The sequence below is a fragment of the Helicoverpa armigera genome, chromosome 25 (assembly GCF_030705265.1).
Source record: "Helicoverpa armigera isolate CAAS_96S chromosome 25, ASM3070526v1, whole genome shotgun sequence".
Classification (NCBI taxonomy): Eukaryota; Metazoa; Arthropoda; class Insecta; order Lepidoptera; family Noctuidae; genus Helicoverpa; species Helicoverpa armigera.
The window spans coordinates 2,982,883-2,999,238 of record NC_087144.1 but is presented as its reverse complement, the minus strand read 5'-3'; the positions used below and the strand labels follow the sequence as shown (position 1 = coordinate 2,999,238).

At 35.2% G+C, this 16,356-nt stretch overlaps 2 protein-coding genes across 11 annotated transcripts in view; one reads left to right on the top strand and one right to left on the bottom strand.

Moving 5' to 3' along the window:
• Nucleotides 1-4,906: 4,906 nt before the first annotated feature.
• On the top strand, nucleotides 4,907-9,403 carry LOC110379932 (stress-associated endoplasmic reticulum protein 2). 9 transcript variants are annotated; one of them, XM_021339759.3, is made up of 3 exons: nucleotides 4,907-5,064; nucleotides 6,560-6,673; nucleotides 8,515-9,403. In XM_021339759.3, exons 2-3 carry the CDS (start codon nucleotides 6,587-6,589, stop codon nucleotides 8,620-8,622), a joined length of 195 nt encoding a protein of 64 aa, XP_021195434.1. In that variant the 5' UTR covers nucleotides 4,907-5,064; nucleotides 6,560-6,586; the 3' UTR covers nucleotides 8,623-9,403. The 9 variants fall into 9 exon arrangements, 3 of the variants coding, with proteins under 3 accessions (XP_021195434.1, XP_021195435.1, XP_021195438.1); XR_002429777.3 differs by having other exon boundaries at nucleotides 5,028-5,064; nucleotides 6,560-6,676; XM_021339760.3 differs by having other exon boundaries at nucleotides 5,028-5,168.
• Nucleotides 9,404-10,805: 1,402 nt separating this feature from the next.
• LOC110379930 (uncharacterized) overlaps nucleotides 10,806-16,356 on the bottom strand; it is a 123,017-nt gene continuing 117,466 nt past the window's right edge. For both annotated transcript variants that reach the window (XM_049845499.2, XM_021339757.3), the window contains exons 5-6: nucleotides 13,867-14,092; nucleotides 10,806-13,777 (exon numbers count right to left, since the gene is read on the bottom strand). In XM_049845499.2, coding sequence (XP_049701456.1) covers nucleotides 11,568-13,777; nucleotides 13,867-14,092 — 2,436 coding nt within the window. In that variant the 3' untranslated portion in view covers nucleotides 10,806-11,567. The remainder of the gene's footprint in view (nucleotides 13,778-13,866; nucleotides 14,093-16,356) is intronic.

Sequence of the window (16,356 nt, the reverse complement as noted above, 5' to 3'; positions counted from 1 at the left end):
TTTATTTATTTAAATCAGACTATAACTTTTAGGTGTAACAGAACACGACCGAATGATTAGTTGGATATTTTTTTAAAGTAGGTAGGTACTTAACTTTCAAAAAAGCACTACGAAAATAAGCCATAAAATATCACAATTACAAAGATGCAAATGACGGTCTGATTGCTAAAAAGCGATTTCTTCCAAACAACCGTTGGATGGAGTTTACATGAATAAGATATTGATAAGGGGCGGTTTAGAGTATAGATACTAACAAGGTGTAGATGTAAATACCTACGTAAATACCAAAGATATTAGAAATAAATAAGATAAAAAAGTATCTAACAATACAGAGACAGTAATGAGCCATGTAAGTAGTAAGTATTAAGAAAGTATTGTGGAAATATTGAGATAAAAATCTAGTGACACTATTGTCTTCATTTCTTTCATCCCCTAAGCGGATAAGGGATGAATAAAAGCGAAAACTGTCCCATTGTCATCCCCATAATGTTTGTTGTGTACTAGGGTATCAGCAGAGATGCGCGAAATTGGTTTAAAAGTGTACCGAGTTCATTTCGCCGCTTTGAGATGCCGTCGGATAAGACAGATGCGAAAAAAAATATAGATAACGAATAGATAGGTAAGTAAATAAAGAGTAGTTATAGACGTAGGTAAGTTTACCTATGGGGAAAACATAAGTACTTTAAAATTATTTCAATGTATTATGGTATTTAAGCAGGCTTTGACTCTTACAGCCAGTTTCTTCATCAAAAGTTAAAGCCAAAGTAAAAGTCAAAGTAATGTCTAAAGTAAAAGTAACGGTCAAATTCAATTTTTCTATTAGTTTTGCTGTCACTTTAGCCTTGAAAAAACGTATTTGACCGTTACTTTTACTTAAGACATTACTTTAACTTTTGATGAAGAAACTGGCCGTTAGTTGTAGTTTCAGTCGTATCATACCTAAATATATGTACCTATAGATAAATATGATAACAACATACTTACATACCGTCAGTTGCACAAAGCTCCATTAAAGTTAAAGCATCTTTAAATCTATTGCTGACTCTGACTCAATAGATCTGAAGTTTTAACTTTAATGATGACCTCTAAAAGTTTATAAGTTAAGGTCCTACACCGTTTCTCACGCAAAATTTCAAGAAATCAAAGCATCTTCTTTAGAAAATATAACCTTCTTAAGTACCTAATCAACTATACTTTTGCTTAGTGATCTGGTAAATTAAGCTGCATTGTTTTTTGTCCGACTGCACGCGGATTAAGGGCGGCGCCACACTGCAAATATTTTTTCTTTTCGATCCTAAGATAACATGGTGGAGAGTTTGAAATTAAATTATTTTTAGATCTTTGAGATAAGTCACTATTTAACAATCTGTGATTTTTAAAGAAAATGAGTGGTGATTACGCTAAGTTTTAAGTATAAATGTACCTATAGATCAACACGCCTAGCAGGAGATTTTCATGAATTCTAGCTGAAACCACAAACGCATAAGTATAGGTACAGTTACGGGATGAAAACCAGTCATATTTTTCGGGATAGGTACGCAAACTTGTCCTCTTAAAAAAAACTCTAGATCTTTTCTAAGTTGGTAAATAAGTACTTACTTATTGTGCCAGAGACTTTAGGAAGGTACCCGACCCAACGACAATTTTCTGCCAAGTCTGAATGTCTAAACACATAAAAGAAACATGAAGATCCGTTCACTAATGAGGTAACCTAGGCGTTCCTATCACAGCCTAGCCTACATTACTACAAGTAAGTTCCCTAATCAGCTAATCACCACCATTAGAAGATGCCCTAGGCGTCCCTACCTACATAACAGCCTACAAGTTAACTAATCACCTAATTACCATTAGGCAGTCACCTGACACTGCATCGTGATAATATTAATTAATTACCGCTGCTTACCCACTTAATTAGGCGTAATGATATGCGTGTAGGTAGGTACTCACCTATCTTACGTAACTGTCGGGCTTGGGGGAGTGGCTTTTGTTATCTGAAGATAATTATTTTGGTATGGTAATTTCTTAAATAAATAAATAAGTAGGTAAGCCATTTATTTCTTGCTTCTGCATCTGTATCGTTTTACCTACAATGACTAGTTGAGTTAATGTATTAAGTACCTAAGTACTTCTGTTTATTTTATTCAGCGAGAATCTCGAAGTAGGTAAATTATCCAAAGATTACCTACCTACATGTTTCTTGATTCTTTATCGAGTGCTGCGTCTTGCCAGGTTGGGTAGCTAATCCTTACCTTTCCATATTACCTAAAGGTATCTAAGTATGCAAAATACACTCTGTTCGTCAAGGTTTCTGCCAACACTGAACTAATTTAAATGAAAGTGAAAAGAGACTTAGGTTAGGTAGGTAGGTATTTAAGTAGGTACCTAGGTAGGTACAGGTCGAGTCTACTAAAGAACACCTACTTTACAGATAGTGTAGCGTTCTAGCGTAAAAAATAGCTTGATCCAATGGGCACTAAAAAAGGTAAGTAGGTACCTAGTTTCAGAGATAACAGCATCACATATAAGTATTATATTTTATTTAGTTTAGATAATTACACTAAACCTAAAAACGTAATCGGATAATGTTAAAAATAATAAAAGAAAAAAATAATTTGGCAGCCGACGTACATTTTTAACTTTTCAAAAAAGGAACAAACAAAGGATGGAACGGATTGGAACGTTTCGCCTACAATTTATTGACGTTCTCCCTTCGACATTCAAATTCAAATGGATTCTATCTATCCGTAGGCGTAGCTTCGAGGCGTTGTCTAAAGCGACCAATCAGAGCGTCAGGATCACCCTCCAAGGATACTGCTGTAACGTGATTGGTCGATTAGTTGACACCTGATAGTGATGTCCTGACGATCCTTTGTTGGTTTTCTCTTTCTCTTTTATAGTCATAATAATTGTTGAGCCTACGTCCTTGTTTTGTTGTACGAAACGAACGGGCAAACCTATTTTATTATCTATAGCTTTTATATTAGGGGTTAAAGTATGAAATTGCCGTTTTATTCTAGTAGGTTTTTGAATTGCCATAGAGTCTTCATGGTTTGAGGTTTTCGAATGGAACTTTTTTCACGTGGTTTCTGTGATGTTTTTCTTTTAAAAAATGTGAAACATTTGATTATCGATGTTCAATTGTTTTTGTTATTCAACTTAAACAAGAAAGATGGATACTGCGAAAATTTGAGTAATTTTTGAATATGAGTTCCGACGCGGGATTGAACGGCAGAAACAGCCCGCAATATCAATGCTGCATTTGAAGAGGTGTCTGCTAAAGAACGCGCCGTGCGATTTTGGATTAAACGCTTTCGTGGTGGAAACTTCGACTTGAAGAACGAGCCATGAGAAAGACCGCCTGACAGGTGATTAACGAGAAATTAAGAGAGACGGTGAACGCCGATCCTAGTCAAACTACCCAGATACCCAGCCGAACACCGAATAATGTTGAAAAAATTAGCAGTAAAACAGCCACGACTCATGAATCGACCTTCACCGCTATTGCTCCATGACAACGCGAGGCCTCATACAGCAAAATAAACCGTTTTAACTCTTCAGGAACTGCAGTTGGAAACTATTCGTCTTCCTCCATATTCGCCAGACCTTGCTCTAACGGACGACCATTTTTTTTTGTGATTTGGACAATTATCTACGTCACAAGAAGTTTCTTCCCAGGAGGCAGAACAAAATTCTTTCACACTGTTTGTGCAGTCTAGATCCTCAGAGTTCTATCGTAAAGGCATAAATGACCTTCTTATTAGATGACCGCAATGTATAGATAATAATGGCAACTATTTTGATTAAATAAGTTTGTTAAAAATTAAAAAAAAATACAATTTAGGTTTTCAGTACAAATCGGCAATTTCATACTTTAAGGCGATTATCACACTGCCCCGCATGATGCAGCGTAGTGCGTGGATGCGTTTTTTTCCGTTGTATGGAAATATCTCCGTTTGTATGGAAAACACGCATAGTCCAACACACTGAAAATGCATCCACGCGCGTTCATGCGGATCACGCACATACATGCGGAGAAACACGCACCCCCGCGCGTAGGTACGGGGCGAGATGCAAGGTATGGCACACTGATCCCGCAGTGACGCGCGTGATTTTGAATGGGCGTGACGTGTATATTTGAAAATGGAACTCGATGAGAGCCGCTGTGCGTGAATTTAAAAAACGCACCTACGCGCGTGAGTGCGTGAAAAACCCGCACGATGATGCAGATCTGCACTCCCGCAAGAACGCGCGTAGGTGCGTCGACACGCAAGATGCAGCGTGATGCGGGGCAGTGTGAAGATCACCTAACCCCTATTATCTATTCGGCATGGATTTGAATTATATTAATAAAAAAAAACTGTTATCTAATAAAGTACCTACGTTTTATTAGGAACTTGCTATCGCTCAATAATTCGATGTAAAATATGCTAGGTAAGTCTAAAACATTATTAATATAAGCTTACGCACAAATGTGTATACCCAAAACAAAATAATTGCACAGAATCAAGAAAATGAAATTACTTGCATTCTTTCCAATTTGCTACATGCTACGACTTTGCTACGACACAAAAATTCTTCTCGCCCTCTAGCGGCTACGATAAGTACTAAAATGAAAGCGACATCTGCTGGTAAAAGAAATAAAACTAACAGCGCCATCTAGTACTTCAAAGTACCTGCACTGAAAGACTGTACATAGTACTGCTACTCACCGCTAGGTGTCGCTTACATACTTAAAAGACCTCTTCATACAACCTACTTAAATAAAACATTTCCGTAAAGTTAACACGTTTTATTTGTAAAACTAGCTTTTAGTCATATTTTTACATATTAAAAAACTACTCTATTAATCAATAGATAAAATTATTTTAGTCCTTTACATAAAATTGTTGTTTTTTTCAATGTTTTTTTGTGAGTGTAACATTAATTGACGCGTGTCTGGTACATGCGCAATACAAACTTGCTTTCAAATGACGCGTTTGACACTTCTGTCATTTCACTTTTTACATACGTGTCAAGCGAACTTGCGCGTTTGGCTTTAGCGGCCCTTAATTTTAGGAAATAATTGTGAGTAGAATTATATTTTTGTTCTTATTCTCATCTAATATAGTTGTGTGACTGTTGCGGGTGATTTGTGTGTCATTTTTCATATAAAAACTCCCATTTAACTCGTAAGTAGAGTCGGCCTGTTTACACTTCAATTTCATTACGTGTATGTAATAACATTTTTCTCGATAACAACGCTTGATTTAGTGTGTAATTCGAGTTAAAACCGCGTCCAAAGCTCATTACTTTATAAACTACGCATTTGTTGGCAGTATTTTGTCTCCAAAACGGTACGTGAGCACTTAACTTTCCGTCCAGCTGTGCCAACAGTAATTTGTGTTTTTCGTCATAAAACCGTCTGTTTCGAGGAAAATTGAGATTCTTAAGACGTAAATAAAAGGTGAAACTTTATAGATTAATGCTGATTACCGTGCTGGCCTTCGTTTTGCAGTTTTAATTGAGCATTATCATTAAGCTGGTGATTAGACATTGTTATTGGTAGATAATGAGTATATTTCAATGGACACGTATTCAACGTGGTACGCAAATAATTCTAGTTATTCCAGTAACGTGTCGCGCGGGTTTTCGTACTGACGTATTTTGATTTGTAGAACTACAGTTAGACTTACAAAGTGTGCCACTTTAATAGTGAAATAACAGTTAGGTCTGTTGACACATATTACGGGTGAACTACTTGCACTGTCAACAGTTTTCTAGTAAAAGGTAGAATGTGTTTTAGTTTTCCTTATTTTTAAATTTGTGTATTTCTGAACAGAGACTTATGTAAAAGAAACTTAACAATCCATATGTTTGCAGTACATAATGACTCATCATCACTTTTTCAAATAAATTAAGATTTGTGTTCATAGATCAATACTTAAATAGTATTCCCAGGATTTGTGCATACTACAATACTGTTAAAGTTTGATAAAGAGTAGAAAATGAGCTTTAGTTATCATATTTATTTGTGTAAACAAACCAATTACTTTTATTAACATTATAATGTACAATTTCAAGCATTATGTTTTTAGATTTTTAAGGGCAAATGAAAAACATGGCTATTTTAAATGTGTTTTATGCATCAGTTCTGTATCCAAAGCTCTGTTAAGACCAAAGATCAATACAAAGCTAAAATAAGAAAAGTTCTTAAATTATATTCATACTTTTAATCATTCTGTTCTGCAATTTATACTCTATTTGTCAGTATTTGCTAGACTAGAAAATAAATCTGCATTACAATGTTAAATAGTACTTTTACTGGAAAACATGTAAACCTAATACTACCTAAATTGCATAGTTAACTACTTCACTGTCAACAAAAATTAGATTTTCAGCCATCCCATTAGACAGACATTTAGACAGTGAGGGAGTGACATCTGAGAGTTTATCTATGTCTGCACAAAGCTTGTGCACTTTAAAATGTCCTTCACAGCTGGCTGATCTCCTTACAGAGAATAACCGCCATGGCCGATAAATCTAGACACTGTATTAACAATCTTTCTTAACACATTTCCAGGACAAATATACCTGCTAATCATTGAAAATGGCACCGAAACAGAGGATGCGTATCGCCAACGAAATTGCCAGCAAAAACATTACCATGAGAGGCAATGTGCCAAAGTCTACCAAGGTAGTACGTATTACCAATTTGAGTTTTTTTTCTTTTTTTCCTTAGCACGTAAGTTCTTAACTTTATACTAACAAACTTTTTTGTAATTCATTCAAAATATTAGACAAATTTGATATCTATCCAACTTCAAAAAAGAAGGTTCTCAGTTTATGTGTATCTTTGCGTCAGCAATGACCTCACGTTTGCCTACACCGATTTTGATGCGGTTTTGAGAGTGGCTTAGTTATATTATTGAAGTTGGTTTAAATTTTTTGTAAAAAACTTTTTGCTAATTTTGTGGAACGATTATGTAATTTGGTTTTTACTTATCCGAGGAGCAGTTAACTGTTTAAAGATTACACAGTTTCAAGTTTTTTGTTCAAATAAAATTGGCTGCTTAATGAAAACATAATATGTAGATTTTGACCTTTAAATAAGATTGTATTGTAACGAATGAGTTATGTAATTTCAGAATAAATTATCATAGTGATATATCATCATACTTAAATATCACACATTTGAATGCCAAAATATTATATTTTGAAAAAATCATCAAAATATCCATTATTTGTCTAATTAATGTTTTGAATGAATTCATTATAATTAAAACGGTTTTCCCAATACTTCTCAATCATATCTTGCCATTCAGCTACCAGGATATCATAACTTCAAGGAGATCACTATCTTCTCTGATTGATTTTCAAGTGTGGCTTTCTTACTCTTTCAATATTATCTGCGTGTGTGTGTTGTGTGTTTATTTGCTGACCAAGGGCTAGTTAAGCTGCATATTACAGAATTTACAATTTAACTAATGACTAATATTATATAGTTAACCTTTTAACATTAAAAGTGATTATCTAACGATGCTTCATGCTTGAGTAATTAATAGAAAGGAAAAGTGACCAACACCGTTCAACTTTTAGTGAAAGTTGAAAATGAATTCGTTTAGAAACACTTTTACTTGGGCAAATGTTATTTTTCTGGAACCAACCGTCTGGCTAGCCTTTTCCCAATTGTGTTGGGGTCTGCTTCCAGTCTAACCGTATGCAGCTGAGTATCAGTGAGCAAACCATAGTTTTATTATAAACTAGCTTTTTCCCGCGAAGTACCCCGCGTCTTTGAAATATTTCTTCCCATACCCGGACAAAATAAAACAAAAAAGTTGCTTATTTTACTACAGCATACTGTACCTGCCCAACTGTGAAAGAATTTTTCAAATCGCATCAGTTTTAGATTAGGTTGCAAACACAAACATGTTTTCTCTTTACTGTATAAAATACTAATATAGTAAACCATTTAAAAGATTAATATAGTTTATATAATAAACATAAATTGCGCATATAGCATGTGCAAACATGCCTACAATGCTATACTACAAAAAAATGCATAGAATTGATTAGTTACACTGGGTTCATGTTGAATATTTTAATCTTAGCTAAGTAATTCTTTTTCATGGTTATATTGAAACTGTTTCACTGTGGCCGCTGATAAAATTGTGTTAATTAGATTATTAAAAAAATATATAAATATGCACTTATAAGGCTTAATTGAAATCATTTCATGATGTTAAAGTCAAATAGGTAGTTGCTCTATGTAAAACACTGGTACTCAGCTGCATCCAGTTAGACTGGAAGCCGACACCAACATAGTTGGAAAAAAGCTAGGCAAATAATGAAGTCTGTAACATTTTTCTAAGAAACTGCTTAGTTATAGTTAATTAGAAAACTGCAGTGGTTGTCAACAATTTATGGTACAAAATAGCAATAGCATTTTTACCCGTCTGCCTCGGAAGATATAGATAGATAATCAGGGCTTCCATCACCTTAATTCTAAAAATATTTATATTGTTCACTTAATTACAGGAAAAGGACGACCAATACCCCGTCGCGCCCTGGTTGCTGGCTCTCTTCATCTTCGTAGTTTGCGGTTCAGCAGTGTTCCAAATAATCCAATCCATAAGACTTGCCTAGGTCCCCTCTCTTGTGATTCCCACCCTTGACTGAATACCTTACCATTGTGGCTTGAACTGTTTCCTACTCACTTCTGCTAGCCTAGTACTTTTTTGAACGGATGGAATTAAAATATCTTCAATAACTTTGCTAAGTAACAGCCTAGTTAAAACATGCTAATTTGGTTATATTATTTAGTATAGTTGAAAATACTATGTAGTAGAAAATAATCAAAATGTGTGTATTTTCGTCCTTCTTGCAAGATCATGTTTATATGAAACTTTTCAAGCCACGAAATCCAGTAGTAAATTACAATAAATTTTATAAATATTGTCCACATTAGGAGTTCTGCTCCCACTGTGTACAATGACTGCGCAACTATCTATGTAGCTTTCAAAGTTGCATTACTTTATCTTTAGTTATTCATAAGCGCAGGTTTTAAAAACAATATAATCTCAAGAAAAAAAAAACATAATTGTACGTACTATATTCTTGTATATTGTAAAAAATGAATTAATGTTAAGGTGAAGATAAAAATCGAGAGCATTTAGATAAATGTTGTTGAAATTCATTCCTTTAAGTTTTATTTGAGACCAATAAGTGTAGACGCACAACACGCGGTTTAGCGCAAATGAATCGCGGTTTTTAATTTTTTTGTATTCGATTTTAGTTGAATTTTTATTGTAAAAATATGAATGAAATTATTTTATATCCGCGCCACGCTAACGAAATTATTTGTCGGTACTATTTTTAATTTTAAATGTAATTTATTTGATTAAAAACAGTATATTTGTCATATTAACTGTTGTTTAATTGAAATTGTTTATAATTGCTACCTATAAATTTCCATAGCTTGCTTATGGCTGAACCGTTGAAGCTGAAAATTAGAGGAGAGGTAGGTAGGTTTTTGTCACCATCCGGCTACGGGACGCGGGACGCGGGTGAAACCGCGGCCGAAAGCTAGTATTAGTATAGATTTCCATTTCTATTCCTAGATGGCCTTGTTACCTTGCAACGTGGCGCTGCGGCGAAATGGGGAACATTTTGCTGCCATGTATTTGGGATAGTAGACGTTCAAAAGAGATTGTGAAAGCTGCGTTGTTATTGTTTTGAAAATACCGGAAAATACACACTCACATTAGGATGCATACTGAAATAATTAGGGTTCATAAGTGAGAACAAACATATTACCACGACAATATTTATAATATCTACTTATCTGCTATTTAATTTTGTATTTTGAGATACTTACCGCTCTACTAACAAAATGGCAAATAATTTTTAACTTCAATTACACGTATAAAACCAGCTCTGAAATATTCAGCTTTGACGCATGTCACTACACTTGAACAAGGCAATCAGCTTCGGTTCATCTACGTAATATATTATCTCAAGTTAACCTACGTAATCGCATATCGTTAGACGTTACCACGTGGGTACAAATTAAGCATTAACTAGTTCCACGTGGGTTAGCCCCGTAGGCAGCTTATCAGCAAACATTTTTTCAAGTGCGATATTGACGTCAATAAAGTTCGTGAAAAAAAACAACAGATTTATTTCAATAATTTGTATAATTTCGCAAAACATTTTTCAATTTTACATTTTCGTCGAGAGCACATTTCGATAGTATAATACAATGTTAAAACTATATAATACAAACGCTTTTTACAATTACCTAGGTATGTCATGTCGTGGTACCTACTAAATCTTATTTAGATCGATAACACCACTACCACTAGCGCCACACGCTGCCAGCGGCGAATAGCGAAACTAAAGTTTAATGTGGGATACAATATTCATGCACTTTGCGTTTACTTCAAATAGAAGCAAATTAACATAATTAGGTACGTATAAAGTTTAAAAATCCTGAGTAATGTGGAGTTATGAGTAAATTTGTTAAAACAGCTGAAGCCGAATCAACACTGTTGTCTGTAGTTTAGATCATTACCTACTCTCTGGTAGTGGTGAAATCTATCTGACTACATTGAGCACCCTATAGCACCGATTGTGATGATTTTTTGTGTAGTAAGTAAGTAGTACAGTCTATTTTATGTGATTTTCAATTTTCACGATACGAGTTTTCGATAGCACACTAGCGCCACGACGTTGTTGGCGGCGAGTAGGGGTACTATCAATAATATTGCAATTGCACAATTCAATGATGCCTGTGAAAAGGACGATCACATTAGTGTGATACTAATTTATAAAGGCAATCAAAAACTCATATCGCTCAAAATGTTACAAATTATTGCCTTTTACCATAAAATATAGTGACAAATTAGTAGGTGCCAAAAAATAAGAAATCACGTAACTAAATAGTGCATTTTTACATTAAGTGGTACACTTTGTGTCAATAATAAGTATACACTTTTTAAAAGATAAATTATAAATAGATTTTTTTACATTTTTATCACCCCAATAATTTTTACTCGTGGTACAAAAAATTGCGTTTTTCGATCATTTTGAAAATATTTTTTTAGTTTTAGCTTTTTGATAACCACTTCAAATGATTTTGAAATTATTGCACAAGACCTGATTCAGCAAAACAGCCACGATTTTTGCGGAAAATAACTACTAATTGACAGCCCAACTTAGTTTTAAAATTTCTGGCACATTTCTGGTAAAATTTGCAAATGGCATCCGATCAGGTTTTCAACGTACAAGAATTAATCAGAATACATTTTACTTGACTATATTAATGGTGATATGAGGCCAAAAATATTATATCTATCATATGCCACATCTTCACTGGTTGTAATAATCACATACTTAATATTGATATATTATAATGACTTAAGTACGGATAATATAAAGCATTTATACACTGAAAAAGGTAAACTAAAAAAAACATCACATCTACGTGACTTTCTAAGCGGGAACTGCAGATTATATTTTTATTGGTACATCAAAAATATGACTACAAGACACTATTTGTGGCCGCCAGTGTAACTACGCTAAACTTAAAACTATTTTAAAGTATCATAGATGGCTTCGTTGGGATATGTACCATTCAAATGTATGCTGTTACTAAAACTTAAAGAATTATCTTTACTTAAACAGATTTCAGTTTTTTCTATATTATTGTCGTTTTCATTTGGATAATCGTCAATGTTGCTCGTTATTTCTAACCTGATTGCGTGCATTTTGTTCTCCGTTTTATCTTTGTCGCGTTCCCAGGAGTCTACGATAGAGACATCATTCTTGCTTCCCATATCATCAATATCACTTGACGTAACACTGGAATTATCCAAATCGAAGTCCGTTGTCTTTTCAATAACAACTACTTCTATATGTCTGAATGGATTTTCTTGATTTTCTATCATCTGCCTCGCTCGCTCATCGTTTCTTATAATCACTTCTTTTTTCACATTGCAGATAACTGGGTCTGTAGCGAGAATATCGATGTTGTTATCGTAATTTTCTTCATCGCTAGTTTTGTGACCGTTGGGGGTACAAATCTCTGCGTAGATATTGTCAGAGCTGGCGTCTGATTCAACTTTTTCTTCTTCAACGTGAACGGCATCTGCTACTTGCCCGTATGGTAGATCCTCAATGACTGGCAGCTTCCTCTTCTGTATAGATGATATAGATCTGCGGATTTTCACTTGAGTTTGGGGCTCCTCTTCGGAAATGTCCACAGTTGTGAAATCTTCTTCTATTTCAGACTTAGGTGTTGGGGCTCTTGGTTTATCAATTTTCTTTCTAAAGTTAACTATTTTCTCATTATCTGCAGACCGTTCTGTTTTAGTAGGCATGCTATTACTGTTGCTGCCTTCTTTCTTATCAGTAGACTTTTTAGGATGAAGAAGATTCGATGTGGATTTGCTTAGCACTCTCTTAGTTTTAACGTGAAATTCTGAACATAGCTTTTCAGTTATGAAAGAGTGTTGTTTGTAGTTGATTTCGAAATCACTGTCATTATACAGAGATCCGACTCCAAACATATTTATTTCTTCGCAACTTTGTATTTGGTTGTAAGATTCGGACTTCACCATGGCTTTTTCTGGTATCAGGTCTGGCTGTATCCTCTGCCTCCTTTCAAGATTAGTAGATGATTTAGTAGCTGATGATTTTTTGAGCATATTTTCGTCCAAGCTCTTAAGTTTTCTTCCCGAACTGGCATCGCTTTCCATAGAACCGCAGTAGTTTATTTGGTCAACGCTAAGATTCTTGCGACCATGCTTCATGTTGATACTACTGTCATCTTCCGTATATGAATTGTCAGGCATTCCTGTTTGTACGGACACTGACTTCGTAAGTATTGGCTTTTTGTGGTTAGAGCTGCACTGACTCGTTCCCATGTCTGATGAAGATGTAGTCAGACTCTTATAGGAATGACTCTTTTCAGCTGTACCGTCATTCTTTCTGGTGCAACCAAACCTGTCTTCAATTAGTTTGGCCATATCTTGATACCGTTCTATGGAGCTATGCTTTTCGCCAAGAGGATCGAAGGGGTCTTTGACATCTCGTGATTTCTCACTATTCTCAATGGCTGTTATTTTTTCTTCTGTAAGCTTCTCTGTGCTTTTTAAGAGCTTCAAATTTTTAAACCATTTGTTCTTTTTATGGCCTGAATCTTCTCGAAATACTTGCATTTTATCGCTCGAAAACTGTTCCTGTTCGATCTTCTCCTCCGGTTTATCTTCTTTACCCTCGTCGTCGCTATAAACGTCGTAGTTCATGTGCTCGAGTTCGTTTTTACTTAAAAATATAATAGAGCCCTCGGTCTCGTCCGGAATATCTTTCAATACCTTTTCGCTTTTACCAAATAACCTAGATGTGTCAATCTTAAGACCTTGTAAGGTGAACTTTCTTTCCTTTTCAAACTTGACAGGTTCGTGGTCTTCCTTTATAAGGTCTTCAGCGGTTTTCGCTTTGCCGACCACGGTTGAGTTGGCGTAAGAAATCTGCCTGATCCAGTTGTCAACATTGAGTTGACAGAAGGTTAGAGCTTTTTGTAGGCGTGCGGAGAGGAACATACGCTTCTCGTTCTCGAAGCCGAGCTGTGTGCGCCTCACTTTGATGGCGCTGTTGAGAGGGAGCAGCTGTAGCGTCTCCTTGGCGTGATAGCGAGGGTCCACCTGCTTGCTCGGGCTCGAGGGCATCGACCCGTACTCGGGGAGGGTGCACATCACGAGAACTGGTTCTGTTACTGCCGCCCGCAGTAGAAGGTCATCTGAAATGTTAAAAGAAACCCATATAGTTCACTGTCTTTAACAATACTATAGACTGGATGTGGTATATTTTAATTATGTTCAGTCTTACCTCCAACATCATGTGCCATTTCGATCGGCACGGTCCCTGCCAGCAGGCGCACCCTGGTCGGCAGCCGCCATATGCTGAGCAAGTGCGGCAGGCGGTGCGCCCGCGCAGCCACGTCGGGAGCCACGCCCCCTCGCCCCTCCCCCGCGGGCTCCCACTCCGCCGGCGACAGCTCCTCCGGGCATACCTCGTACAGTTCCCCTTTAGTGTTGATAGGCACGAAGAGCTCCTGGAAATGTATGAACGCCTGGTAAGTCAAGGTTGAAAATTACGAGAAAAAGGAAGAAGGGAAAATACAACATAATTGTATAGTATGGATGATTACAATAATATGGACACTTATCAATAAATTAAGTTTTTGAGGGTTTTCAGGCTGAAAATGTACCTAATTGGCGATGGATTGGTCAGGGTTTGAAATAACTGTGAAAGTACCGCACACACTTTGATGAAGTAATTAAATTATTTCACTTCGAAATCTATAAATATTACGTGCTAACGAAAGTGCAAACCTATTCAACTCGCACCCATTTCGAAGCAAGCCATAAACTAAAAAAATAACGACAGCGAACATTCCAGTATTATTGAGTCTGGCAATATCGTTCCTTGTAAAGCAACCAGCGTATTGTCTGCGTATTTTATTCGTGTCCATTTATTTTAATGTATTCTCTGTCACGGCAAGCGTTATTGTTTATGCTTTTGCACATTCCAATATGGCGGAACATGACACTAGCGCGCTTGGTGGCGTTTTTAAATTTTCGTTTGCTTGTAAGTCTGGTTTAAGAGTTTAGAAACATGATTATTAGTTATTTTTTAATTTAAATTAATTTTATTTAGCGCCCAGTATGTAATACAGGTTTCGATTTTTTATTTAGCAATAAATCACTGTAAATGGTATTTTATGAAATTTTAATTACTTATTAAGGAATGATGGGATAATTTTTCATTGAAACGTTAGTTACATAACATGATGTTTCCTATAAATTGCAAGTATTGTATTGTAGGAACTGCAGAAACTTGAATGGGTGCTGAATTTTGTAATCAATCGTAAACAGCTTTTCAAAAATAGCATAGATTATTTTTCCGACCCAAATATCGACCAATAGAATTGCACCATTCGACGTCACGTGGTACAACCTACATGGTATTATACTGATAATTTTTTTTGAATATTTTCTCTGGTCGTTGCTATGTCAAACTGACAGGTTGTGGCCGACATTTGGGACGGAAAAATAATCCCCCGAATACCACACGAGCTTCAAAATTCTCTGGCATTTCCCTCAAGGTTCCCTGCAAACAAATAAAGTCGTCAAGTTTTCCAGGAATGATTTTTTAACCTGAAAAACTTGACTCCTTCATTTGTTTGCAACGAACCTATCGGGAAATACCCGATAATTTTGAAGCTCTTGTGGTATTATAAGTGAATATTACATGGCAAAACTTATGGTACAGAACATGCTATGTTCTGGATTATTGCAATAGGATACTTAAGTATATATTTTCTATTAGTACCTACCTATACAAAATTCTGAAGTCCTTATTATGAATTTACGAAGAATAATAATATCTTTTTAATGTTGGACTAAATAAAAATGTATTATCTATAAATTGTATTTACTGCTACTCGACAACAGATGGCGTGACCATCAAAATTTACTGCGTAAAATTCGCATTGTTTTCAAGATGAAGAACAGACGATATTCTTATTTAATCCTGATAACAGGCTTATTGTCTAACAATGACCATATATTAAATACATATAACATATATGATCGCAATCATCTCATTAACATACTTAACCAAGTTGAGTAACACGTAGATACTTAACTAATTACTTTTTCTTGTCTAACTCAATAGCCAGACCAATGTATTACGTACCTAGGTACCTGTTTTATCCATTGTGATAAACGATGTCTCAAGACCTGTATTGCAACTTAGATTATAAAGCCAAAATTAAAAGCAGGCTTCATCCAAACAATGGTGCAATTTTAAGTCTATCTAGATTTTAAATACAGGTTTATTACTTAATCGTTGCCTGAATGTTAGGTGTCAGTGCCTATTGTGTTGTAAAAAAGTTTGGTGTTGTCTTTATGGTTGTGTCTGTAGCTTTTTTAATTTGGAAGGCAAGATATTTTTATTGATATAATTTATGTTTTTTTTTTATTTATTTCCATTTTTCAACTGACTTTCCAAAAAGGAGGTTCTCAATTCGATGTTTTTTTTAAACACCATCCTTGGTTCTACTATTTTGGTATTCCAGAACTCAATTTAATATAGGCACTTACTATACCTACAACACTTTTTTCATTTTATTAAATTTACTACCTATTTATTATGAATTAATTTAATTTTTTCTTGGTACATAACAAAACATTCAATTCTCAAAGGTTCATCAATATACCCATAGACAAACAAAAAGTTATCTAATAACTCTAAACTTAATTCGACGTACCAACAATAAATAATATTAATGACTTCACTATGAAGTAATGACTT